Source organism: Chiloscyllium plagiosum, unplaced genomic scaffold (genome assembly GCF_037043375.1).
Source record: "Chiloscyllium plagiosum isolate Xiang-an unplaced genomic scaffold, Cpla_swu_hap1 HiC_scaffold_34, whole genome shotgun sequence".
NCBI classification, from domain to species: Eukaryota; Metazoa; Chordata; class Chondrichthyes; order Orectolobiformes; family Hemiscylliidae; genus Chiloscyllium; species Chiloscyllium plagiosum.
In genome coordinates this window covers 43,402,398-43,430,347 of record NW_028270172.1, presented here as the reverse complement: position 1 = coordinate 43,430,347, position 27,950 = coordinate 43,402,398, and the positions used below count along the sequence as shown (strand labels likewise).

Genomic DNA, 27,950 nt, shown 5'->3' with positions numbered 1-27,950 from the left:
TAGTAGGGCGGAGCCAGTGGTACAGACAGCGCTCAGTGCGGAGAACTGTTTGAGGCGGGGTCAGAAATTAGGGCGGGGTCTGTTTGGGGCGGGGTCCGTTTAGGGCGGGGTTAGTGTTTAGGGCGGGATCAATGTTTGGGGCGGGGTCTGTTTGGGGCGGGGTCTGTTTGGGGCGGGGTCAGTGTTGGGCCCAGAGCCAGGGGAGGCGCGATGGGGACCCGTGTTGGGGGCGGGGTCAGAGTTGGGCCCAGAGCCAGGAGGCGCGATGGGGATCTGCCTAGGGGGGCGGTCCTGCGGTCAAGTATGGGGTGTGCCTAGGCCCAGGCACGGGCTCGGGTTGGCGGTTGACTCCAGGCGATGGAGGAAGAGGGGCCTCAGGGTTTGAGTGAAGCCGCTCCGTGTGGGATTGTGCAGCAACAGTGTGAGGACGGGACAGCGTGCCCTGTGGAGGCCGGTGCGGAGTCTGAGCAGGAGGCGTTGCTATGGAACACGGCGAGCTGCTATTCGAGTTATTTAACAGCTACAGCCCAAGCGGAGGTGAGTAGCCTGGGCCGGACAGGGCCTGGTAAAGTAAATGGATAGAGAGGGTTGGGTTTTACCGGCCTCACGGGAGGGGACCTGAGATTCTCTGCCTGTCTGAATTCACTTCCCCCAGGAAAATTACAGCTTAGATGCTGCATGCAAAACTGAGGAAACTAGCAAAGGAATAGTGCATGTAACTAGATCTAACTAGTCTAGTACTACTGAACAGTAACGTGGATGTACGTCAGTTAAATGTCTATAAAGAGGAGTTAATATTTTAGAGTGTGATTTTTTTTTTGGTTTGATTCTGCTGTGTTCCTATCGCCCCTTTCGTTTACAGATCAAAATTATTTTTCAACACCTCCTTTTTAAAACTCTTCTCCCATGTGTCCAAGTAAATGTTCTGTCACTTAGTTCAACCCCTTATCCAATGGTGATACATTTTTTTTAAAATTATGGATTTTCTTCCCTAAATCTATCAAACTTCTAAGACCACCCCTGAAAATAGAGTCCTTTGACAAAACGTCTGCTGTTGTTGAAAACAGAGTGCTGGGAAAAATCATGATTTGGAGATGCTGGTTTTGGACTGGGATGTACAAAGTTAATAATCACACAACATCAGGTTATTGTCCAAAAGGTTTATTTGGAAGCACTAGCTTTGAGTGCTGCTCCTTCATCAGATGGTTGTGGAGTATAAGATCATAAGACACAAAATTTGTAGCAAAAGTTTAGTGTAACTGAAATTATATATTGAAAAAGACAAGCAATCCAGGTCTTTTTCAATATAACTTCAGTTACATCACACTGTAAACTTTTGCTATGAATTCTGTCTTACGAACTTATACTCCACAACCGGGCGGCACGGTGGCGCAGTAGTTAGCACTGCTGCCTCACAGCGCCAGAGACCCGGGTTCAATTCCCGCCTCAGGCGACTGACTGTGTGGAGTTTGCACGTTCTCCCCGTGTCTGCGTGGGTTTCCTCCGGGTGCTCCGGTTTCCTCCCACAGTCCAAAGATGTGCAGGTCAGGTGAATTGGCCATGCTAAATTGCCCGTAGTGTTAGGTAAGGGTAAATGTAGGGGTATGGGTGGGTTGCGCTTCGGCGGGGCAGTGTGGACTTGTTGGGCCGAAGGGCCTGTTTCCATACTGTAAGTAATCTAATCTAATCTAAACCACCTGATGAAGGAGCAGTGCTCTGAAAGCCAGTGCTTCCAAATAAACCTGTTGAACTATAAGCTGGTGTTGTGATTTTTTTTTAAACTTGGAAAAGTCCAGCATGTTTGGCAGTACCTTTTAGGAGTAAAAGCACAGTTAACATTTTTGGTCCAGTGATCCTCCTTCAAAACGGTTTGCGGCTAGGAAAAGGTCTATAAATGTGCTGAAGATAGGGGTTAGGGGATGAGTAAATAATAGATGGAGATGGTGCCCAGAGAGAGAGAGCACCACTTGGCCTAATTGATAAGGCTAGTCTGAAAGAATCAGTAGCTCTGAATGGGGTCCATCAGTGGTTGACAAATGTGTTGTTGTATGGCTTTAAGAGGTATGTTGTCCTGGGTTGTTTTTATGAAGAAAGGTTGAGAGAGTTGCTGAGCAGAGCCACAAGAGTAAATAGCTTGTGAGGCCTTGGTTTTCTCCCCCAAGTTGAAACAGCAGAAGCAGTATGAATGGTGAAGTCTTGCACCCATCGAACCAATTTTTTTTTTTAGTTCTTCATTAGTAGCAGTTGCTAGTATCTTTTGAAGTTGGGTGTGGAAGCTGTTTTTTTTTCCCCCACTGTTACAGCTAAAAGCTGGGAGTTCTTTTCATGGCACTAGAGTTGTATGTGAGGTAATCTGCTTTTCTAAATTTGCCTTTGTCAAGTGTGTTTATGGGATGCTACTACATTGGAGTGGTTCCTATTTAGTAGTTAAATAATCTATTATTGTATTGACTTATCTGGTGGTTAAATTATTCCAATATTATTTGTTGTATTTTAACTGTAGTGGATGAATGAAGTGCCTTTTGTTTCAAATCTGGTAGCTTGACCAATTGAATTGCATCTGGAGTGCAATATCTGGCAGTTTCCTTCAAAATAAGAAAGTTAGGTTTAAGGCTATCTCAATTATATTTTGAGGGGGTTTGTTCTGGTCCATAACAATGGGAACAGCCACCGCATTGGGGGTTTTCTACAGACCACCTAATAGCAGTAGAAAGATTGAAGAACTCATAGGTGAGCATATTCTGGAAAAATGCAGATGTAGCAGGGTTGTTGTTATGGGGGATTTCAACTTTCCCAATATCGATTTGGAACCCCCAAGTGCAGGTGGATTGAATGGAGCTGTTTTTGTCAGGTGTGTTCAGGAAGGTTTCCTTACCAGTATGTAGACAGACCAACGAGGGGAGAGGCCATTTTTGATTTGGTGTTCGGCAGTGAGCCAGGACAGGTGTCAGATCTCAGTGGGAGAACGCTTTGACTGTGATCACAACTGCCTCACGTTTACCATAACCTTGGAGAGGGAAAGGAGCAGTTACCGAGGGAAGATATTTAATTGGGGAAAAGGAAATTATGATCCTATCAGACAGGAGTTGGGAAGTACAGACTGGGATCAATTGTTCCACAGAAATGTCTGCTGTGTCCCGTGGAGACTATTTGAGCAGTTGTTGCGAGTGATGCACAAATTTGTTCCTCTGAGACAGGTAAGAAGGGGTAAGATTAAGGAACCTTGGATGATGAGAACAGAGGAGTTTCTCGACAAAAGGAAGCAGGCAGCTTACATAAGGTGGAGGAAACTAGGATCTAGCCCAGCTTTAGAGGATTACAGGCTTGCTAGAAAGGAGCTCAGAAATGGACTGAGGAGAGCCAGGAGGGGTCACGAAAAAGGCTTGGCAAGAAGGATTCGGAAGAACCCACTCATACGTGAGGAATAAGAGAATGATCAGGGAGAAGATAGGGCCGAGGGAACTTGTGCGTGGAGCCTGAGCAGATAGGGGAAGCCCTAAATGAGTTTTTTGCTTTGGTTTTCCAGGTCTCTGCTCGGAAATTAGTGATGAAGTAGCACATACCGAGTCCTTGCCATTCTCAGTATTTCTTCCAAATGGTGTTCAGAATTGAGTACTGATTCATCAACTAATTGGGGAACGTGAAAGGTAATTAGCAGAAGGTTTCCATGCCCACATTTGAGCTGATATTGACTCTGAACCCCATGAAGTCTCAACATTAAAGGTGGCTTGCTTTTTATTGTGTGCTACTGTGCTGCCTCCTCTGCAGTATTGTCCTGTCCTGTTAGTGGATTGGGCATACTTGATGACAGTGCTATCTCGTACATTGTCGGTCAGGTGCTATTGCTTGACTAGTCTGTGATACTGCTGTCCCAATTCTGACACTGGTGCACAGATGTTGGCATGGAGGACTTCACAGGGTCAATGTTGTCTGAGTTAATGCTAGGTGATCCATCCAGTTAAATTCCTTTTGACACTTTGGTATTGTTCCAACAAGTGGTTTATTGATTGTTTCAAAGGGCTGTTAAGACAGAAATTGCATTATTGTTGCTCTGGAGTTACAAGCCAAACCGGGTAAGGATGCAGATTTTCCTAAACAACATTAGTGAGTGAGGTGAGTTGTTTTATGACAGCTGACTGGTTAAATACTCACATGAGACTTGAATTTAATATTTTGTTAATTTAAATTTCATGGTGTTGTGATATTCAAACCCAGGACCCCAGGGCATTACCTGGGTCTCTGGATTAGTTCAGTGAGACTGCCACTACACCATCTGTTCTAGGGTTTGAGCAGAAGGGTAAAGAGTGACACCAGAGGGATTGCCATCGGTGTTCCCTCTCAGCTGTGCAATCGCACAGCCACTCCAAGGTTCTGTGGACACCAGCTGGCATGCTGCCACATTCCTCCACAGAAATGGAACCACTGACCTTAGAGGACTGCACATTGGGGGGCGAAAAAAAGCAAACTGGAGATAGTATTGAATGCTGTGCTGTCAGTTTCAAAATAATAGGTCTCTCATTTAAAATCAGAGTCATAGAGATGTACAGCATGGAAACAGACCCTTCGGTCCTACCTGTAAATGCAGACCAGATATCCCAACCTAATCTAGTCCCACCTGCCAGCACCTGGCCCGTATCCCTCCAAACCCTTCCTATTCATATACCCATCCAAATGTCTCTTAAATGTTGCAATTGTAAAAGCCTCCACCACATCCTCTGGCAGCTCATAAAGTAATGAGGAATTTCTTTTCTCATAAGTTCGTTGGTGTTTAGAATTCTCTTCCCAGGAAGCAATGCAGGCTGGGTCACTGGATATTCAAAATGGGACAGATTTTTGATTGGTTTTCCAAGTCTCTGCTCGGAAATTAGTGATGAAGTAGCACATACTGAGTCCTTGCCATTCTCAGTATTTCTTCCAAATGGTGTTCAAAATTGAGCACTGATTCATCAACTAATTGGGGAATGTGAAAGGTAATTAGCAGAAGGTTTCCATGCCCACATTTGAGCTGATGTGGGCAAAGGTGTTGGTGGAGGAGGAGTTCAGGGAGGAAACTGGCATATTCAGGTTACCCATGATCTTAGTTAGTGATAGGTAAATACAGGGCCAACTGACTCCTCATGGCAATGAAAAACTATCTAAACAAAAGTCTGTGTCTTTTTATTGGATTGATTTGATAACTTTCTCCTGTTATTGCTGCATTCTTTTCTGGTTTCTCTTGCCATCTTGTGAGCTTCATACTATCTGTGCCCATTTAAGTTTACTTTTCCTTCGAAATCTGTCCATTGCTCCCTTTACCATATTAGTTTGCAGTTCACCAAGAGAGCTAGTTAAACTATCCACAGGAATGTAGGTCCTGGCTCTGTTCTGGTGTGGATGGCCCTGTTAATACAGCTTATTCATAACCCAGAAATTATTCTGAACTCTTGTATATCATACCCATATAGACGCTAGTTATCTTTTTTCTAATCTGCTTAGTCTTGTAGTAGTGGTGCTGGAAGAGCACAGCAGTTCAGGCAGCATCCAAGGAGCAGCGAAATCGACGTTTTGGGCAAAAGCCCTTCATTAGGAATAAAGACAGTGAGCCTGAAGCGTGGAGAGATAAGCTGGTGGGGGTGGGGAGAAAGTAGCATAGAGTACAATGGGTGAGTGGGGGAGGGGATGAAGGTGATAGGTCAGGGAGGAGAGGGTGGAGTGGATAGGTGGAAAAGGAGATAGGCAGGTAGGACAAGTCCGGACAAGTCATGGGGACAGTGCTAAGCTGGAAGTTTGGGTAAGGTGGGGGAAGGGGAAATGAGGAAACTATTGAAGTCCACATTGATGCCCTGGGGTTGAAGTGTTCCGAGGCGGAAGATGAGGCATTCTTCCTCCAGGCGTCTGGTGGTGAGGGAGTGGCAGTGAAGGAGGCCCAGGACCTCCATGTCCTCGGCCCCAAGCTTATTTCCACTATTGGCTTATCAATATTTTGAGAGAAATTGAAAGACTCAGAACGGTAGCAGAGACCATGAAACGAGTTGGTACTGTTAAGTCACTGTAGCTCAGGAGTACCTGCTAGACTAGTGATTAGAGCCCTTGAATAATGACTCAGACTTTATTTGGCCTTCTGTTAGTAAAATTTATTACTTTATTATGACAAGCTTCAGTTTGACCTATTTGTATCACAGATTCAACAATTGGAACAAAGTTTAGAAGAAATGCTCACTAGAGTCGATGAATTCTGTGGGATGTTGGACATGGTAAGTAGTCATATCTTATCTGTGCCCCCTCTATGTTCCCTCCTTTTTTTTTTGTTAAAGGGTTGCCTTTTGAGCTGAATACTCAGGGACAAGAGGATGGAAGCATTCTCTTTTGGCTTCTCTGTAGACTTGTCAATGCTGTTTCAGGAGTAATTAGTCAGTGTGTGATTTTTTTTTTCTCTCTTTTACAAGCTGGGATGATTTTGGTTGTATTTGTTCCTTGAGTGAATTCTCCACTTCCAAACAGCAGTCACCTAGTTGTCCAACCAACCTGATTCAAATTCACAGCTGGGGTCCAAAAACAGGTGTGAACTTTTGCAAGTGTCTGATGCAGGATACTGAAGTACCAAGTTGATGAATCATGAGTGCACTCGAGAATTGTAACGTGGTTACCACACGGGAGGTCATTCCATCGTAGAGGCTAGGTAAGACCATGAAACGAGTTGGTAATGTTAAGCCACTATAGCTCAGGGGTTCCTGCTAGACTAGTGATTAGAGCCCTTAGAATCCAATTCCATCAAATTGATCACCCCTTTCTCAGTTCCACCTGTACAGCCTCACTAGATGATCCCCTAAGTGAGAAATTTATTTTAATCAGGAGATTGAAAGCTGACAGTTGTAGGAGTTGAGGCTTTTTCCAGTTGTTTCAACTAAGTGCTTGATTTTTTTAAGATTTGTATGTTTAATTTTTTTAAAATCTTTTGCACGATTCAAGATTAAAATCTGTGGCTAAGGAATGGCAGTTTATTTTCATATATATGGTGTAATTGTGAGCTTCTTTTCTAGGCTTAATATCACTGAGGGCATTCAAGCGACAGTGTGATGACTAGTAGATTTAGAGAAGTGATTACTCAGCAGAATCAGCCAGATGGGTGACTGTCAGCAAAGGTAAGGTAGCTCAGGAGTCCCCTGTGACTATTACCCCCTCAAACAGATATTCCATTTTAGGTACTTTGGAAGGGGATAGGGACTCAGATGAAAATAGAAGTGGCAGTCAGATCTTGGGCACTAAGAATTAACCTTGTGTTAAGCAGAGTATGTCAAGGTTCAAAAGAATAATTGTTATAGGGGATTCTCCTGGTGCCAGGGTTAAGGATGTCTCAATGTTTGAAGTATATTGTCAAAAGGGAGAGTGAGAAGCCAGAAGTTATTGTACACGTTGGTAGGAATGACTTAGTTTGGGAAAAGGTTAAGGTTTTGCAGAGTGAATACAAGGGGCTAAGTAGAAGGTTTTAAAAAGTCTCAAATAGTAATCTCTGGTTTACTCCAGTGCAAAGTTCTAATAAGGAAGAAATAGAAGGATAGGGCAGATAAGTCAATGGCTGAAATACTAGTGCAATGTTCAGATTATTGGATCATTGGGATCTCTGGAGTAGAAAATCCCTTTTCAAAAGAAATGGGTTTCACCTGATTTAGAAAGGAACCCCTGCCTGGGGAGATTAATTAGTTCTACTTCGGGAGCCTGTAAACTATTAGTGTTTGGGGGTGGTAGGATCGGGAGTTCCTAAGTAGCAGTGAAAATTAAAGACAGATGAGGATGGTTCTGAATCAGAAAAGAGCAAGTTAATTAGAAAAGACAGAACAAGCTAACTCTGAAGAATTAAACTGCATTTATTTCTATGCAAGAGGTCTTACAAGTAAGGCTGATGAACTTGGCTTGTATTGGAACATGGGACTGGGATATCACAGTTTTTACAGAAACTTGGCTGAGGGAAGGGTGGGACTGGCAGCTCCATGTTCCGGGTTTTACATGCTGGGAGGGAGAGAGGGAGGTAAGAGAAGAGGGATAGTAGCGTTTTAAGGGAAATATTACTACTCTAATTAGCATATTTGAGGGATCGTCCAGCCAAAATATTTGGTTGTATTAAAAATAAGAATGGGATGATCACCTTGATGGGATTGTACTATAAGTCCCCCAATGGTCAGAGTGGAAATTAAGGATCAAATATGTGAAAATATTAAAGATATATGTCAGAATAATAAGGGTGTAATAGGGGATTTTAATTTTCCAAACATTGACTGGGACTATCATTGTGTTTAGGATTTGGATGGTGAGGAATTTGTGTGTTCAGAGTAGTTTTTTAATCAATATGTATTTGTTTCTACTAGAGAAGGAGCAAAACTTCTCTTGATTTTTCTCTTGGAAAATAAGGCAGGGCAAATGACTGCATTGTTAGTAGAGGAACAATTTGAGACTAGTGATCCTAATTCTATTAGTTTTAAAATAATAATGGAAAAGGATGAGCCTTGTTTAAAGTTCCAATTTTTAATTTGAGTAAGGTAAATTTTTAATGTATGCGATAGAACTTGCAAAAGTTGATTGGCTTAGACTATTGGCAGGTAAAGGGGAGACTCGCCAGTGGGAGGCTTTCAAAAGTGTGATAATGAGAATTCAGAGGTATTATGTTCCTGTTAGAGTGAAAGGTAAGGGTGGTAGGATTAGAGAACAATGCATGAATAAAGAGATTCTAGTCAAGAATAAAAAAAATCACATACACAGGGATATGAGGTACCTTTGGCAGGTAAGATAAAGATATTCTAGTACATTTTAAGGGTAGCTAGAGAGAATGGGGTCCTTAAATATCAAAGGGGTCATCTTTGTTGAACCTTAGGACAGATATTAAATGAATATTTTCAGTTTTTCCTGTAGAGAACGAAATGGAGGCTAGAGAACTTGGAAACAAATATTGATGTTTTGATAACAGAGTGCACATTTACAGAAGAGGAAGTGCTGGAGGTCTTAGAAAACGTAAAGGTGGATACATCTCCAGGACCTGACCAAATATATCCCAGGACATTGTGGGCAGTTGGAGAGGAAGTTGCAGGGCTGCTAAAATAAATACTTGTATCATCTTTAACCACATGAGGTGCCGGAGGACTGGAAATTGGCTAGTAGTCATATGGCATGGAAATAAACCCATCAGACCAGCTCAATCATGCTGACCAAGTTTCCAAAACTAAAGTTGCTCTACTTGACTCTGTTTGGCCCACATCCCTCTAAACCTTTCCTATTTATGTGCCTGTTTGAATGTCTTTTAAATGTTGTAACTATCTGTATCTACCACTTCCTCTGGCAGTTCATTCCATGTATGAGCCATTTTCTGTATGGGAGTATGAGTTCTTGGCAAGCTTAACAGGACAGATGTGTTATGAACCAGACCAAATCCCCTCAACATATATCAGAGATAACAGAGACCCTAACTTTTAAAGGTAAGTATAAGGCCCTGTCTTTCAGATGTGATTTGATTGGTCCACTACTAGACTTCAAGCAAAACACTTTAATCTTACAACACAATTAAAATACAAACAAAAAGAATTAGCTTAATTTTAACTGTATTGAAATACTTTAAAAATAATATTAAACAACTAACCATCAACTCTTCCAATATAGCACCATCTCAAGTACCCTTGGCAAAGGCAAATTCAGCAAAACAAATTTTCCTCGTGCTATCTCCCTTTCAGTCCAGAAGAAAGGAGCACCAAAATAAACAATCTTGCAGCAGAGAGAGTGCTGTGTTGATGACCTTCACCAGCCAGCTCCAAACACCCAACTTAAAGCTAAACTAAAACCCTGGTCTGAGAGCCTGACTCCATCAACGCCTGCTGCTTTTGTGTTTTTTTTTAATAAATGTTTTTATTGAGAAAAAGGTTTTTGGGTTTTTTAAACAAAATTACAAAATTAATACAAAATAGTATAACCACTTTACAATATAACAGCAACAACAATATAAATTTAAAAAAAAATAAAATCTAATCTACAAACTACCAAAACACAGAATAAAATATTAGAAAAAAAACTACAATATGGTAAATAACTAACCCCAAAACAAAATTCAAAATAGAATTATATCAAGTCATAGTCATAGAGTCATAGAGATGTACAGCATGGAAACAGACTCTTCGGTCCAACCCGTCCATGCCGACCAGATATCTCAACCCAATCTAGTTGCACCTGCCAGCACCCAGCCCATATCCCTCCAAATCCTTCCTATTCATATACCTATTCAAATGCCTCTTAAATGTCGCAATTGTACCAGCCTCCACCACATCCTCTGGCAGCTCATTCCATACACGTACCACCCTCTGTGTGAAAAAGTTGCCTCTTAGGTCTCTTTTATATCTTTTTCCCCCCCTCACCCTAAGCCTATGCCCTCTAGTTCTGGACTCCCCGACCCCAGGGAAAAGACTTTGCCTATTTACCCTATCCATGTCCCTCATAATTTTGTAAACCTCTATAAGGTCACGTCATAACAAGTTAGTTTAATTTACATTCAATAAAATTATGACACTCAACGCATTCTCATTGTAGTTGCTCACCAATGGGAGCAACAGTAAGCAGACCCATACTATATACGGGATTCTTCTTCCCAGCGGCCCCTGAACCGACAGGCATCATTCTCACGACTAGACAAAGGCCCTAGAGTAATATGGCGGATAATCTGCATCGATATCGCTCAAAAAGGGCCACCATTTTCAGTAAAACAATATCTTTTTTTTTGATGCAACATATTCGAAAGGAAGTCAGGGGAATGTGTTCCATAGTTATCCTATGCCAGTTTGAGAGTCCTGTCCTATACCCAGCTTACTAAGATGTTCCGCACACAAAAGGAGAGTATAGTAAACCGTTTCTTCCCTTGTGCATCTAGAGAAGGAAAATTTGGAAAACCCAAAAGGAGAGATACCAGATCCAACCCAATCTCTGTTCCCAAGATCTTTGCCAAGGCATTCACTACGTTGTCCCTGTATCTGTGGATCTTGTGGCATGTCCACAAACAATGAGTGAGAGTACCAACTTCTGTTTTACACTTGGGAGTGTCCCCAATGTGCCCTATCTTAAACATTGCAAGCCGCTCTGATGCCCTATGGGCCCTATCAAGTATCTTCAATTGAATAGCTTTGAGTTCTGTTACAGATAGATCTTCCTGGCATTTTCACAAATGTCCTCCCACATCTCTGAGGAGATTTCCACCCCCAATTCTTGAGTCCAGGTTTTATATAGCCATTCTATGTCCTTCGATACATTATTACCTAGCGAGTGATAGAGAGGACTGACCCAGAGGGCACCCACTGACCAAAGCACACTTCTCCTCTCCATAACCGATTTATAAGGATTAGCCATCAATGTGGTCTTTTGTATGAAGTCTCATACTTGAAAATATTAAGAGATCCTTGCTAGGTAACCTGAACTTCTGATGTAACTTATCGAAGGACATCATGACACCCCATCGAATAGATCTCCCAAGCAGGAGATTCCTCTGGACTCCAAAAGTTTAAAGCCAGCGTCTATCCGAGCCTGGCTGAAATGTCAACATTCCCACTATAGGAGGGAAGTGGGAGGTTTTTTGTAGATCACCCTCACCCTGTCGGATCATCCTCCAAGCTTTGATTGTGTTTAAGACAATCAGGCTTTTACAATGATCCATGATGGTTCTCATCTTATCCATAAGCAATAGGTTGATGAGGGGCATTTTGCCTGGGAAGCCTCGATATCCAACCGTATTGATTGGGTCTCTCGTGATGTACAAACAGCCACATATGATAGCAGAGAGCTCAGTTGGTACTTCCTAAACTCCGGGAAATCTAGAACCGCCCCCCCCCCCCCCCCAGCCCTTTCTTGTGAGAGCTGCAATTTATCTAATTTGGTAGGAGGCCGTCCATGATGCCAAACAAAGGAACTGAGCTAACCATAAAGCCCACACAGCGCTTGCCTCGGAAGCCATCTCATGGGGTATAATAGGTGAGAGAGAGCATTCATCTTGACCAGAGCTTTTCTTCCTAACCAGGATATCGGGAAATCTTCCAGCACTGAAGGTCCTGCCTTCTTTTTTCCAACAGATGCATGTAGTTAGCTTTATATAACTGATCAAATGCCGGGGTATAAAAATATCTAAATAGAGAAAACCTCCCTGTGACCACCAGAAGGGGAAGCGGGTTTCATCCGCAAGGTTGGATATTCTGGTAAGACCTCCTAGCGGCATGGCCTCTGATTTCATAAAATTAATTTTGTATCCTGAAAACATACCAAATTAACCACTTGTATTAAGCGGGGCACAGATGTCAATGGATTGGTTAAGGAAAGAAGGACGTCATCTGCGTACAGTGTAATTTTATGCCTGCCTGATCCTACCTCCGGGGCCGTTATACTGGGGTCTGTTTGGGTGACTTCCACCAGCAGTTCGGTCACTAGTGTAAATAATAGTGGCGAAAGAGGGCACCCTTGATGACAACCTCTGCCAACACTAAAACTATCTGATTTTATGCCATTAGTAATCACCACCGCTTTCGGGTCAGTATATACACTGCGACCCATTTGGTAAAAACCTCTCCAAGGCCAAATAACTTCATGGTATAAAAAAGTACAGCCATTCCATCCAATCAAATGCTTTCTTTGCGTCTAGACCAAGCCCGGTATTGCTCTTTGCTGGCAGACTTGTACCATATTTAGCACCCTTCTGATATTATTAGTAGATCTGCGACACTTAATAAACCCCGTCTGATCCTCTTTTATGAAAAATGGCAATACCCTCTCCAATCTTAATGCCAGCATTTTTGACAGAATTTTAAAGTCCACATTCATAGAGTCTTAGAGGTGTACAGCATGGAAACAGACCCTTCGGTCCAACCTGTCCATGCCGACCAGATATCCCAACCAAATCTAGTCCCACCTGCCATCACCCAGCCCATATCCCTCCAAACCCTTCCTATTCATATACCCATCCAAATGCCTCTTAAATGTTGCAATTGTACCAGCCTCCACCACATCATCTGGCAGCTCATTCCATACATGTATCACCCTCTGTGTGAAAGAATTGCCCCTCAGGTCTCTTTTATGTCTTTCTCCTCTCACCCTAAACCTATGCCCTCTAGTTCTGGGCTCCCCGACCCCAGGGAAAAGATTTTGTCTATTTACCCTATCCCTGTCCCTCATAATTTTGTAAACCTCTATAAGGTTACCCCTCAGCCTCCAGGGAAAACAGCCCCAGCCTGTTCAGCCTCTCCCTGTAGCTCAGATCCTCTAACATCCTTGTAAATCTTTTGTGAATCCTTTCAAGTTTCACAACATCTTTCCGATAGGAAGGAGACCAAAATTGCACACAATATTCCAACAGTGGCCTAACCAACATCCTGTCCAGCCGCAACATGACCTCCCAACTCCTGTACTCAATACTCTGACCAATAAAGGAAAGCATACCAATCGTCTTCTTCACTATCCTATCTACCTGCGACTCCACTTTCAAGGAGCTATGAACGTACAAGGTCTCTTTGTTCAACAACACTCCTAGGACCTTACCATTAAGTGTATAAGTCCTGCTAAGATTTGCTTTCCCAAAATGCAGTACCTCACATTTATCTGAATTAAACTCCATCTGCCACTTCTCAGCCCATTGGCCTATCTGGTCCAGATCCTGTTGTAATCTGAGATAACCCTCTTCACTGTCCACTACACCTCCAATTTTGGTGTCATCTGCAAACTTACTAACTGTATCTCTTATGCTCGCATCCAAATCATGTATGTAAATGACAAAAAGTAGAGGGCCCAGCACTGATCCTTGTGGCACTCCACTGGTCACAGGCCTCCAGTCTGAAAAACAACCCTCCACCACCACCCTCTGTCCTCTACCTTTGAGCCAGTTCTGTATCCAAATGGCTAGTTCTCCCTGCATTCCATGAGATCTAACCTTGCTAATCAGTGTCCCATGGGGAACCTTGTCGAACGCCTTACTGAAGTCCATATAGATCACATCTACTGCTCTGCCCTCATCAATCTTCTTTGTTACTTCTTCAAAAAACTCAATCAAGTTTGTGAGACATGATTTCCCACGCACAAAGTCATGTTGACTATCTCTAATCAGTCCTTGCCTTTCCAAATACATGTACATCCTGTCCCTCAGAATTCCCTCCAACAACTTGCCCACCACCGAGGTCAGGCTCACCGGTCTATAGCTCCCTGGCTTGTCTTTACCGCCCTCCTTAAACAGAGGCACCACGTTTGCCAACCTCCAGTCTTCCAGCACCTCACTTGTGACTATCGATGATACACATATCTCAGCAAGAGGCCCAGCAATCACTTCTCTAGCTTCCCACAGGGTTCAATGGTACACCTGATCAGGTCCTGGGGATTTATCTACCTTTAACCGTTTCAAGACATAAAGACATTGAGGGGGCACCCGGAAAGAATATAGTCCTGTAAGAAGTAGAGTCATCTGGGGCTTCCCTTTCTTGAGGATGAGCGATATTTGCTTTTCTCAGGGAGGGCGGGAGACTACCCTGACTAAATGAGTAGTTGTACATGTCTATAACTGGTCTGGCCGGTTCATCTGTAAACTCTTTATAAAACTCAGTCTGAACTCCATCTGGCCCGGGCACTTTACCACTCTGGAGCTGCCTCACCACCACCTGCACTTCCTGAAATTCAGGGGGGCATTCAAAAGAGACACCTGCTCCAAGCTTACGCCCGAGAGGTCCAGGTTCTTTAAAAAAAAAAGACTCCATCTTCCTTACTTTATCCTCACAGCTCTCTGACTGACACAGCTCAAAATAGAACTTTCTAAATGCTGCATTGATCCTTTTAGATCACAAGTCAAAGTACTAGCACCTTCTCTAATAGATGTAATAGATTGGGAAGCCGCCTTCTTTCTGGCAAGGTATGCAAGATACCTGCCGGCTTGTTGCCATACTCGAATAGTATCTCCCTCTTTGCTGTTTAAGTGTAGAATTCAAAGTAGTCCTGAGGGCTGTAATCCGCTGTAATTTAGTAATGGAGGGCCGATCAACATACGCTGACTCAGTTGCCTTCAGGCGAGCCTCGAGCAAACATTGTTGTTCTCCCCTCTGTTGTTTCTGGATTGCAAAATAAGAAATAATTAAGCCCCGCACGTAGGCCTTGGCAGTTCCCCAGTGCTCATTTGTTTCTCTGTGTAATGCTGGAGTCACATTAGGACCGTGTCGGGGCGCTGGTCCGATCCGGGCATGTGCACTGCGACCTGGTGGGCCCACTCGACCCGCACCCGGCCTATCTCAGACTCCAGCCTCAGCAGTTGTGGGAGCCATTGCTCCAGAAAATTAACAAGCTGGCCTCCTTCCTCCCGTTCGGGAAGGCCCAGCAACCGATATTCTTCCAACGACCTCGAATTTCTGTTGCCCATTGCTCCGCCCCTCCGACACACTGCCAGAGGCTCTGGATCTCCAGGTCATGCTTCTGTAATGTGACTGAGATCTGTTCCACCTGGCCCAGGTCTCCTCCATCGATGCATTGATCTTCTCTCGGAGTTTTACAAACTCCAAGACCAGGCTCACCTCTGGAGGTTAAGTCCCCCTGGGCGGCTGCGGGTGCTGCTGTTGCTGCCAGGGTAGGGGGGCTCCGTGTGAGCTCCGTGTTCCTTTGCCTTTGGTCATTTTAAAATACACCAAACTGCTCAAGTTTCATGCAAAATGGCTAGAGCAGCTGGGAAAGAATATTTTTATCAATTTAAAAGGTGAAGGGAGGGTATGTGCCCCACTTTGTCTGGGTCCTGTGCGGAGCTCAGCAAACTCTGACCTACTGGGTCGCCGCCATCTTAAATCCCCACACTTTTTTGTGTCACTTTTTAAAAAAACACACATTCTGAGCTCAGAGCTTTTTACCCACTGTTTTTGAAGCAGACATTCCACACCACTGTGGCAACACCTCTCTCCAAGTGAAACAGCACAGACCAAATCTCTTAAAGACACAGTACTGTCACAGCAGAGACATTGATTCTCCTTGTGGGAATGTCTAGGGTTGTCTGTGTAAGACAGATGAAGATGAATTTCTTGAGGGTAATGAATCTATGGACAGCTTTACCAAACCAAAAGTTGAGAAGTCCCCTCGCTCTGATAGACTTCAGACTAGTGTCTTAAAAGACACAAAATTCCCTAGATTCTGAGAAGGTTCCATCAGATTAGAAATTAGCAAATGTGGCTCCTCTGTTCCTTAAAGGATGAAGACGGAAAGCAGAAAACCTACAGGCCACTGAATCCCATTTTCCTGCACTTGACCATATCTTTCCTATTCATGTATTTGTCCAATTGCCTTTTAAATGTTGTTAATGTACCAGCCTCAACCACTTCCACTGGCAACTCATTCCATATGCGTACCACCCTCTGTTTTCAAAAAAAAAACTTGCCCCTCTGGTTTCCTTTTATTATTTCCCCTCTAACTTTAAACTGCCCTCTAGTCCTCAATTGTCCCCAACCCTGGGGAAAAAGATGGAGATCATTCATCCAATCCATGCCTTTCATGATCTTTTACACTTCTTTTAGATTCTTCCCCCCCCCCCCATCAGTCTCCTACCCTAAAGACAAGAGTCTTAGCTTGTGCCCTGGCCGCATCCTTTGTTGATTTTCTTCTGCACAATTTCAAGTTTAATAATGTCCTTCCGATAGCAAGGTGACCAAATCTGAACAATACTCAAGTATGGCTCACCAATGTCCTGTATACCTGCAACACAACTTCCCAACTTCTATATCCAATGCCCTGACTGATTAAGGGCAGTGTGCCAAAAGCCACTTTCGCTGCCCTTTCAGAGAACAGTCCACCTGAACTCTAGGGCCCCTCTGTTCCACTACACTCCTTAAGGCCCTACCATTCACCATGAAACTCCTACCTTGATTTGACTTTCCAAAATGCAAGACCTCACACATCTATATTAAACTTCATTTGCCATTTCTCAGCCAACTTCCCCAGCTGATCAAGGTCCTGTTGCAATTTCTGATAACCGTCCTCACTGTGTATGATACCACCTATTTTAGTGTCATCTGCAAACTCAGTAATCCTGCCTTGTAATTCTCATCCAAATCATGGATATAGACAACAAACAGCAATGGGCCCAGCACCAACCCCTGAGGTACGTCACTAGTCACAGGCCTCCAGTCTGACTATTACTCTCTAGAATCCCTACAATGTGGAAGCGGGCCATTGGGGCCCATGGAGTTCACACTGACCCTCTGAAAAGCATCCCACCCCTGTAACCCTGCATTTCCTACATCTAATCCCCTTACTCTACACATCGCTGGACAGGGTGTTAGCCAAAAGCAGAATTTATTTACTGAGGTAGGTCTTGTCAGAAACTGAAATGTAAAAATTAAAGGGAATCTGTGGATGTACTGAACTTAAGTGGCTGGGTTTTCAAGGAGTGGCAATCATACTCAGATTGCCACACTGCTCAAACTTCTTTACATTAAGAAAGAACTCCATGTTTCTTGCATGAGATACCAAAAGCAGATTCTGTAAAAAATGTAGAATGTGCTTCCAATCCAACTGTCCTTGTACTGTAGGATAGCCAAAGGAAGGCAAACCAATGGCTCCTTTTTCACAGCACTGGTTACTGTTTTCTGCCACTTAAAAATATCCAGCAGCACTGACAACCACTTTGAGAGCTCCTGTGAAAGATAAGTATGTTAGCTAAGTGTGAGGTTAAAGTGCCAGTTGTAGTGTGTCAGGGTGTGAGGTGGGTCAGGTGTCAGGTAGGTGGGTACTATGATGCAAGCTGGAAAGCATGGCAGGTCACTGAATGCTTAGGGTAGCTCAGCTGGGTGGTGAGTTTGACCTCTAGGGGTGTCAGGTCCCAGGGCAAATGGAATGTTGGATCAGAGTCCGGGGGCATAAGGGGTCTGGGGGAGGTATAGTGAAGTTAGGAATCAATTTATTAGGTACCCAGGTGTTAGACTCGATTTTTAAATTTTTTACCTCTTCTCGAATAACTGAACTGCAAGAACCATTTTTAAAATCTTTGATTTTAAGAGGCTACTTTCAGGGTGTCCCAGGTACAGGGACGTTGCTCATCAGAATCTTCAAATCTTTGCACAAATCGTTTGGGTTTGTCACATCTGAGCTTCTGCAGGGTTCCAATGCGAACCTCCAGTCTGCAGTGCAGAAACTACTAGCTGGCCATTGGAAATTCCTGCATTTAGGTTTACAGAAGGATTGTGACATTTGTGTCAGTAATCTTTGACACAATCAGTAATGTGCTGATGGTTCAGGCGATAACCTATTTGGATGGATAGAGGATTGGTTCGCTATCAGGAAACAATAGGAAAAATTTAGTCATTTCCAGGTTGACCAGTGTGGAGGGGAGTGCTGAAGCTTTTATAGAAACATTGAAAATAGGATCACAAATAGACCATTCAGCCCTTCGAGCTGCTCATCTATTCAATATGATTGTGGCTGATCATCCTACTTAATACCCGGTTCTGCTTTTGCCCATTATCCTCTAATTTCTTTAGCCATAGCAACCATAAATCTCCCTCTTAAAACAAAATCAATGTTTAGGTATAGCTGCTTGCTTTGGTAGAGAATTCCAAAGGCTACTCTTTTCAGGTGAAGGTATTTCTTCTCGCCTCTTGTCCTCAATGGCCGCCTCGTATCCTTTCAATTATGACCCTGGTTCTGGGTTCCCCAGTCATTAGGAGCATCCTGTCTAGAATTTCCTGTTTAAACTTAGTGCTGGCATCTTCACTACTTACAATTTTCTGTTAATGATTTGGATGAGGGAACCAAATATGATTTCTAAATTAATTGGAAGATAAGTCTAAAGGGATATGGATTAGTTAAGTGAGTGCGCAAACATTTGAGCTGGACTGTGATTGTGAACTTTACCACTTTGCCAAAATAATAATGTAGTGGATTATTTAATTACAGAACCCTGATTCCTTTGTATCGCAATGTCATGGTACATGAATCACCAAGTTAATATGCAGGTACATCACGAGATGAGGAAGGCAAATGGAATACTGCCATTTATTGCAGATGGAACATTAGTTAAAATTATGGATGTTTTCCTGCTGTTATATAGAGCATTGGTGAGATCATATTTAGAATCCAGTGTATAATTCTGGTGTCCTTTATTTAAGAGGATATGAATGTTAGAAATAGTTCAGAGACGATTCATTTGACTGATTACTGGGATTGGAGATCTTGGAAAGGTTGGGCCTATATCCAGTGAGTTTAGAAGAATAAAAAATGATCTCACTGAAACATGGAAGATCCTGGGGAAGTAGTAGTACCTCAGGACAGAATTTTAAAATGTCATTCATTTAAGATAAAGATGAGAAAACTATTGACTATTGAGAGTATTTTAGCACACTCAAAGAGGAGTGGAGGCAGAGTCATTAAATATTTTTAAGGCAGAGGTAGATTCTTGACGAAAGTCGGGGGTTATCTGGGTAGGTCAGAATGTGGAACTGAGACCACAGTCTTATCAGTCTTGATCTCATGGAATGGTGGAGCAAGCTCAGAGGGTTGAATGTTTGTTTGTATTCTTGGAAATTCTTTTCTGCCTCCTCCAAGGCCTTTGCATATTTCCTAAATGTGCAGTGCCTAGAATTAATCAATCTTCCAGTTGAGCCTACAAGAGTCTTAGAAAGGTTTGTAATAAGTTAATTGCTCTGTGCTATGTCTGTTATAAAATCCAGAAGTTCCTTTTCCGTTTTAACCCTTGCTTAACCTGCTAAACCAACTTCAACAATTTATGCACATATGTGCCAAGTTCTCTGCTGCTGCATCCCCTTTTGAATTGTATCTTTTATTTCATATTATCTCCTTTCAACAAAATGCGTCGCTTCACAATTCTCTGTATTAGATTTAATCATCTTCCTGTCGCTTGTTCCACCACCAATTTGTCGTCTTGAAGTCCATTATTCTCATGGTTCATATGTTTAAGTTTTGCGGTAACTGCTCCAAAATTTGGAAATTGTGCCCTGGGCATTTGAGTCTAGGTCATTAATGTAGATCAAGGAAAATAGTGGTCTTAATACTTCTGTCAAGTTTGTTAAATAACCAGTGACCATTCATGCTGAATAATATTCTGAATTATCGTGTCTGAAAGATTTCCCACCACCAACGTTAGATTGGCTGTAGTTTGAGTTTATACCTTATTTTAAAAATACAAGATAATGTTTTTGAAAGACTTACTGGAACATTGCATTGCAGATTTCACAATTCACTTCATGGGTTAAAATGTTTTCTGCTGTAGATTCGAAATGATTCTTCTCAGATAATGAATGAAAATATCCCTGAAATCCATGCGAAAGCAGATGAAATGAAGCAATTATACAACAAGATTGATAAATTAGAGGTGGGCTATTTGTATTATTGTTTGGACAGTTGCTTTGTGATAACAATGAAAAAGTTGTCATTCAAAAGCTTAATGTAATTATTTATAACAAACATCTTGTTGCAATGTGGTCTTCCTATTAACAATTTTCATTGGAAATGTGGACATAGGTGCTTATCTTTATAATTTCCTGTGTAAAATTTCATATTATTCTGTATGCTATCAACTTGGAATCATTCAACAATTGAAAAAACTTAACTACTCCAGTTCCTTGACACTTTGCTATAGATCTGCAAACCTTTTCCTTTTCTGGTATAATATATATCTCTATTTGAGTAAATCCTATTGAAGCTCCTTCCCCAACCACCCAAGCTCACGACAGCTCGCTGTATTTCTAAAATAAAACTAAAGTTTTCTTCATCTCTCCAGGTTATTTTGCCAGTTACACCTGTAACTCCAGTTTATTGGCTGTTCTGTTGACCGATTTAAACAGGACAGTTTAATGTTAGTTCTATCAAAACCTGTTTGCGACTTAGACACAGCAACGAAGTCTAATCTGAGAAAAAAAATCTTTTTTTGCTTTGATGTTTTATAACAACTCTTAAAGTGCCTATTAATCCTGCTTAATAAATTTTCAATAAAAGGGAATCTGCACTTGTATTGAAAGATGAGAGGAACATGCTGTTAAATGACTGTGTGTGTGTGTGTGTGTATGTACACACATCAGGAAGGTCTCTGGTGCTGTACCTAAACTGCCACCCAACTTTGAGAATAAAGGTGCTCAAAATGTATTCTAAACTTAATTAGAAATAGAAAATAATCAGCTAAGTCACCATTATGCTTGTAAACCATTATTGAAGAAGTACCTTTGTGCATGTTGGAAATAGGTTTGATTAGACCATGCTATATAATGCCCTCACTGGTTAATAGTTTAGATTCTAAGTTCACAGACAATGGTTATTTAAACGGAAGAGCATTTGTAGAACTGTTCTCCAGCAAAACATTAATTTGAAGGGGGGAATAAACTTGAAGCTTAATACTTGTACAAATGTTTGTACAATGCCAGAATGAAAGAGGACAACCAGATGCAAGCAGCAAAATTTTTGTGAGTCGCAGGTGAAACTCCTTTTCAAAGAAAGCTCTCAAAACTACAAAAATGCAATCAGGTGTATATTTAACTAACCATATGCTGTTTGTAAATGACAGGCCTTTGTCAAGATGGTTGGACAAAATGTATGTGTTCTAGATAATCAAGTGACACAAGCTGAAGCCGAAGTTGGAAGCTTTCCCAGTGCATTTAGAAAAATCTGGAACTCAATCGGCTCTCCAGCATTCCTTAATGTGAGTATTGTTTCTTTTTTTTCTTTTTAATATAAAAATTCATAGCGTATTGTGGTTAACTACTTTATCCCATTCTTTTGAAGTTAACAATGCCTACTGATATTATCTATACAGCATTAGCCAATCCTGAAACTCGGCTAATGTTCTGGGGATCCAGGTTTTGAATTCCATTAAAACAAAACTCTGGAATTAAGAATCTAATGACAGCCATGAAACCATTGATTGTCAGCTGATGAATCCGTTTTCCTCCACATTAAACAAGCACTGAGGGTGGTAAGTGTGCAGAATGTAGTCTGGTTGGGGGATTTCAATGTGCACCAACAAAAATGGCTCTGCAGCACAACTGTTCAAACTGGTCAAGTCCTATAGGACACAGCTGCTGAACTGTGACTGCAGCAAGTGGTGAGGGAATCAAAAAGTGGGAAAACATATTTGATCTCCTCACCAATCTGCCTGCTGCAGATGGGTCTGTTCATGACAGTATCTGTAAGACTGACCACCACATAATCCTTGTGAAGAGACAGTCCCACTTTAGCATTTGAGAATAGCCTGAGTGATGTGCGCCCAGTAGGACAGATTTCACACTGGGCATCTGAGGCTCTGTAAACCACCAACAACAGCAGAATCATTGTACAAAAAAATATAAAATCTTTTGGACTGGTTTATCTCCCTCTCAATCGTTACCATCAAGCCAGGGGAATCAACCCTGGTTCAATGGAGCAGCATCAGGCACACCTGAAAATAAAGCAACAACCCGGTGAAGCTTGCTTGCAAAAAGGATTACTTTGAATATCATCCAGCATAATCAGCAAGTGATAGAGACAAATGATGTTTCATTACTGCCATATAAGATCTAAGCCTAGCAGACCTGCTTCCTACTAATTGAACAATTCACTGGAGGAGGAGGCAGCACAAATATTCTCGTTCTCGATGATGGAAGAAGCCAGCACGTCAGTGCAAAGGATAGGCTGATGCATTCACAGCAATCTTCAGCCAAAAATGCTGATTGGAGGACGCTGCGACAGATCATTGTGGTCCCCAGCATCACAGGTGCCAGTCTTCAGCCAATTTTATTACTTCATGATATCAAGAAACAGTTGGAGGCACTGGATACTGCAAAGGCTAAGGGCCCTGACAAAATTCCTGTAAGAGTACTGAAGACTTGTGCTTCAGAAATTGCTGTATCACTACAGTTACAACACTGGCATTTACCTGACCTGTGCACAAAAAGCAGGGCAAATCCAATTTGGCCAGTTACTGTCCTCCATCAGTTACTGTCCTTAAAGTGGCAAAAAACATCAGTTATCGAGTGCCTTCTCAGCAATAACCTGCTCTCTGATGTCCAATTTGGGTTCTGCCAGGGCCACTGAGCTCCTGTGTCTTTGCAGCCCTACTTCAAACCTGAGCAAAACAGCTGAATTCTAGAGGTGAGTGACACTAGTGACATCAAAGCCACATTCAACCAAGTGTGGCAACAAGCAGCTCGAGCAACACTGATATTTATACTGAAGCTGAGCTGTGCTGTGGAGAGGTGACTGCACAGGTAGAGACACAATCCAGAGAGATATGAAGGGGTAGGCAAAAGAGGGGGAAAAGCCAGGGCAGAAAGAGAAGCTGAATAAGTGATAGCTCGGAAGGAGAGAATGGGTAGGCTGTGCAAAAGTAACCTGTGTAATGTGATAGGCCCGAGAGTGGGTGAAAATAGGTTTGCTATGCTAAAAACAACTCCTGGGACCAGGGGTGTCGAAGGCAAAAATAAATGGCAAGATGGACTAGGCAGAAAATAGATGCTGTTCTTCAAGGTTGCATTGAGGTTCGCTGGAGCATTGCAACTGGCCTGCGACAGAAATGTTGGTGTGGAAACAGTGTATTTAAGTGGCAGGCAACTGGAATCTTGACTTTTTTTAATAACAAACTGAGCCTGGTGTTCTGCAAAGCAGTCACCCAATGTGCATTTCATCTCCCAATGTAGAGGAGACCAAGCTGTAAACAGTAAATGCAATGGACTAGATTGAATGAAGTACAGAAATTGTTACTTCACGTGGAAGATGTGTCTGGAGCCTTGGATAATGAGGAGGTAAACAGGCAGGTGCCACACCCTCTGCAATGGTGTGGAGAGGTGTTGGGATTGGAGGAGAGGACCAGAGGGAATGGTGCCTGCAGAATGCTGACACGGGAGTGGACAGGAATATGTCTGGTCATGTCATCCCGCTGAAGGTGACAGAAATCACGAGAGCAGGGAATCCTCAGTTGGGGGGTGAAATGCCCCCAGGGTTAAGGGGGTAAGTGTCAAGTTAAATTCATTGCCTGAAACTTATGATGTGACTGTCTCTAACAAGAAGAAAATCAAATCTTCATCCCTTGACAGTCAATGGGTTTACCATTGCTGGATCCTCCATTATCCGTATCCTGAGGGTTACCATTAGAAGAACTGGATCTGCCAACTTAAATACAAAAGCAGGTCAAGAGCTTGGAGTTCTGTGATAAGTAACTATCTTTCTGTCTCTCCAAATCCTGCCCTCCATCTGATGTACAGTCCAACAGTGCAATGGAATGCTGTCCTCCTGCCTAGATGAGTACAGCTTCCGAAGCAGTCAAGAAGTTTGACACCATCCAGGACACAGCTACCTACTTGATTGGCACCTCATGCACCACTTAGAATGTTCACTGTCTTTGTGCACAGGTGACAATGGCAGCAATGTGTATAGTTTCCAAGGTGCACTATAGTAACACTGTCTCCTCCAACAGCACCTTCCAGACCCTCAATCTCTGTTACCTAGAAGGGAAAGGCAATACATACATGGAAATATCAACACCTACAAGTTCCCATCAACCCACTCAACTTATTGACCTGGAAATGTTCTCTATCAATTAGGATTGGGCTTAGCTAGCTCATCCATGAATGAATAAATTAAAAAATATACATTTACTCCCTGTAGTTATGTGGCTGCTGTGACAGGATGTACTGGATAATTTTCTACTTTTGTTATAGCTGTATTTGAACAGCTTTACTCAAGGTATGGCTAGGGGCACGGTCTTAATCACCAAAGCAAGGATGTTGTCATTCCTTGTAGTCATCCAGTATGCTCAACGGTTCCTTAATTATCACGTGAAGTGAATCGACTTTGAAAACTGCCATCCTCTGGTGGGAACCTTAAGTGTACTATCAGTTCAACAGATCTGGCTGAAGATGTGTAAATGCATTGTCTTTGCTTTGCTTTCATGTGTTAAGTATAGGGATCACCATTGAGCCTCTAAATTTGAACTGCAGCACTTCAATCTGATCCACTGGTTGAAAAAATGCTTACTCTTTCTATTGCATGTTATTTCCACATATTTTGCCCTTTTTTTCATCTTCTCATTGCATTTCTGGTTTGGTTTGGTTGTGTGATTTTAAGTTCATTGAGGAGTGAGGTATATGTTGGGCTGAGCGGTTTCAGTTGGTGTGGAAATATAATCCTACGTAATAGTTTCCAATACCTCATGGCATATCTGTTGTTGACCCATTTACCAGTGTTTCTACCACAAGTGATGGATTGAGGATAACCTGTATGAAAAATGGGTTGTGTTCTCCACAGGGACTGTGCAGTGACCTCTCCTACAAATATTATCATGGGCAGATGCATCTGTGACAGATTTGAGTATAAGTAAAAGTAGTTTCCACTTCTAATGGTGATCTCAGTGCCTACTGCAAGATCAGTCAAACGGCTGTGTTTCTCGGAGCTCAGTTGCTGTAGTAGTACTTAGGAGTTACTCAGTGATGAACATTGAAGCCTCCCATTCAGATTACGCTGTGTCTTTGCCACCTTCAATGCTTTTTCCAGATAGTGTTCATCAGAAGAGTACTGATTCTTCATCTGACCGAGTGAGTAGGTAGTAATCGGAAGAAGGTTTCCTTATTTGACTTGATGTTACAAATTATTGTTGAAAATTGTCAGTGCCACTCTGTCCTGTGTCATCACTTCTGTAAGTGGGAAAGGGAGAACTCTAGGATGGTGACAGAGTAGATTGATGAATGTGATTCTGTAAGTATGACTATCCAGTTTGATTGGTCAGTGGCAGAACTGCCCAAAATGAATGGGCTGAAGTGACTTTATTCTCAAGATGTTTTTTAGGTCAAGTTTTTTTTTTTTTGTCCAGCTTTATTCATTTAAGGTGTATTGTTTGCTGCAGTTGGATGTCTTGGAAAGCAATTGTGTGTCAACCGCGTTCCATTTGGACTTTTATGGGCCAGGCAGCATAAAGCAAACTGCTTCCTTACCTAATGAGCATTTGGGAATTGGTTCAGTTTTTGACAATCCACTAGCTTCAGTCACTACCACTGATCCAGATTTAATGTTATTTAGTCAGATTCTCAAACTACCATGATGGGATTTGAACAGTTATCTCCAGGTTATTAGTCTAGATTTCTGGATTTCTCATTCAGTAATAAATATTACTGTATCCTGACACCACACTTGATTTATACTATGCTGTAACTTTGTTTAATATATTTAAATAAGCTCACCCTTTTATTTGGGCACTGGACCTTTTTGGTTTGGTTTTTGTTTGGTCAGTTGTCAAATCATGAATTATTAAATGGCTGGTGCACATATCTGTTGATATGTCAGTCACTTACTTGGAAGACTTGTAGAAGAGAGATCACTGGTTCTCCCAAAAGCAATGTTGAGATCAAGACCTTTTTTAAAAAGTGACCAAGCAATTTTATACTGAAGGACAAAATAGAGCGAGTCTGATCATAACTGATTTGCTTTTCTCATTCTAGAAATCATCATTCTCTAAGAGACAACAGCAAAAATGTGAACCTCCAGCCCTCTTCCGGACAGAAGATTACTTCCCAGTGCAGAACTCTTAGCACATGAATTATAACATTGAAAGAATAGCAGCACAAAGGAGGAAACCTACCTGCCTAAACCTACTGGATGCACTGTCAATCACTTCAATAATGAAGTCATTTCCTTTATGAAACAAGCTGGTGTTCAAAACCTCAGAGGCCAACATTCTTGTCTTCCTTTTTAATATCAAAATATTGTTTTTGATATGAAACTGCTTAAATATATGCACAAAGTTAATATTGCTAACAGATCAGTTTTGAACAGTATTGATATTTGTCTACAGATTTATAGTTGCCAAAGATGAGTTTTTATGCTGATCTCAAGAGTTTAATTTGAGACTCTGATATTTGCTGATTTAATGATATATAATATCCATTCTCATGCCAAGGCATTTTTTTGCACTTTGTTTGCCTTAAAACACACATTGAGCTTCCATTACTTACTTTCTGTAAACGCAGGGTGAAAAAATTACCTGTTTTTTTTCTGCAGAACAAATGGTTTGTTTTTTAAAAGAAATTATACAATTAACTACTTTAGACACTGGGTTTTATACACTTTCTTTTATGTTGGAAATTATTAAATTGCTGTTCAACATTGTATCCCCCAACAGTGCATGGTTTATTTGCTTTTAAAAAAGGTAAAAGATGTATTCAATTTCCAAAGAAAATTGAAAGCAAGTCAGGTTGTAATATGTCACTGTCAGTATTGGGATACGTTAGTATTATTTAAATTTGCATTGGTGCAAATCAGAATTTGGTGAAACTGAGTTGTCGATGATGCTACATAGATTCTGCAGCAAGGTGAAATAACCCATTCTCTAAAACTCCTGGTTTGGAGAATGGTTTTGGATTTAGGCTGCATTAACACTTAACCACAGTATCAGCGTGAAATAAAATTGATTTTTTTTTCCTGACACTACAACTGAAGCACAAATTTTTTTCATTGCTTGCAATTTAATGTTTTAGATTGGAAGGTGTACCTCACAAATCCAAACTTTGAGAAATACAGATATGGGCTGGAGGAAGCAAGCTCACATCTGAGGACTGAAGTGTGCTCAACAGTCTGATTTTTATTCTTGTTTTCAATTGTTACACCGTCAAAATGACTTGATTTAAGTGAAAATGGGATCATACAATTGTAAGCAAAAACAGCAATAAATTGGATTGATATAGGAAAATGTTACCTCAAGATAAACCAAACAGCTTCCGGGTGATAGAATCAGAAAGGCGACTGATGGTCTGCATAAAGAGAAGTAACCAAGGTTACATTGCAAGAGCTGGATTTTATGTTCAGCAGAGTTGGAGAAGTTAAATAAAGAGGTATAATGGAGTCCTGTTTGTTAATTTGGTAAATTTTTATGAACTAAATTAATAATTATCTATGCACTTAAATGTAACCATAATGCAGAATGTAACTTTTTTAAAATCTGTTTTAAAATACCTGTTAAAGCGATCTTCTAGAAGTTTATA

General features: G+C 41.8%; 1 protein-coding gene across 1 annotated transcript; it reads left to right on the top strand.

Annotated features, from left to right (window-relative positions):
• The first annotated feature begins 318 nt into the window (after positions 1-318).
• On the top strand, positions 319-27,810 carry bloc1s4 (biogenesis of lysosomal organelles complex 1 subunit 4). Its single transcript, XM_043719101.2, has 5 exons — positions 319-537; positions 6,162-6,233; positions 20,225-20,326; positions 21,512-21,646; positions 26,412-27,810. The coding sequence occupies exons 1-5, from the start codon at positions 358-360 to the stop codon at positions 26,499-26,501; spliced, it is 579 nt and encodes a 192-aa protein (XP_043575036.2). The 5' UTR covers positions 319-357; the 3' UTR covers positions 26,502-27,810.
• Positions 27,811-27,950: the final 140 nt, after the last annotated feature.

Coding starts and splice junctions, on each gene's coding strand:
- bloc1s4 (XM_043719101.2), top strand. CDS start 358: ATGGAGGAAGAGGGGCCTCAGGGTTTGAGTGAAGCCGCTCCGTGTGGG. Junction 538..6,161: donor CAGCTACAGCCCAAGCGGAG/GTGAGTAGCCTG, acceptor TTTGTATCACAG/ATTCAACAATTGGAACAAAG. Junction 21,647..26,411: donor GCTCTCCAGCATTCCTTAAT/GTGAGTATTGTT, acceptor TTCTCATTCTAG/AAATCATCATTCTCTAAGAG.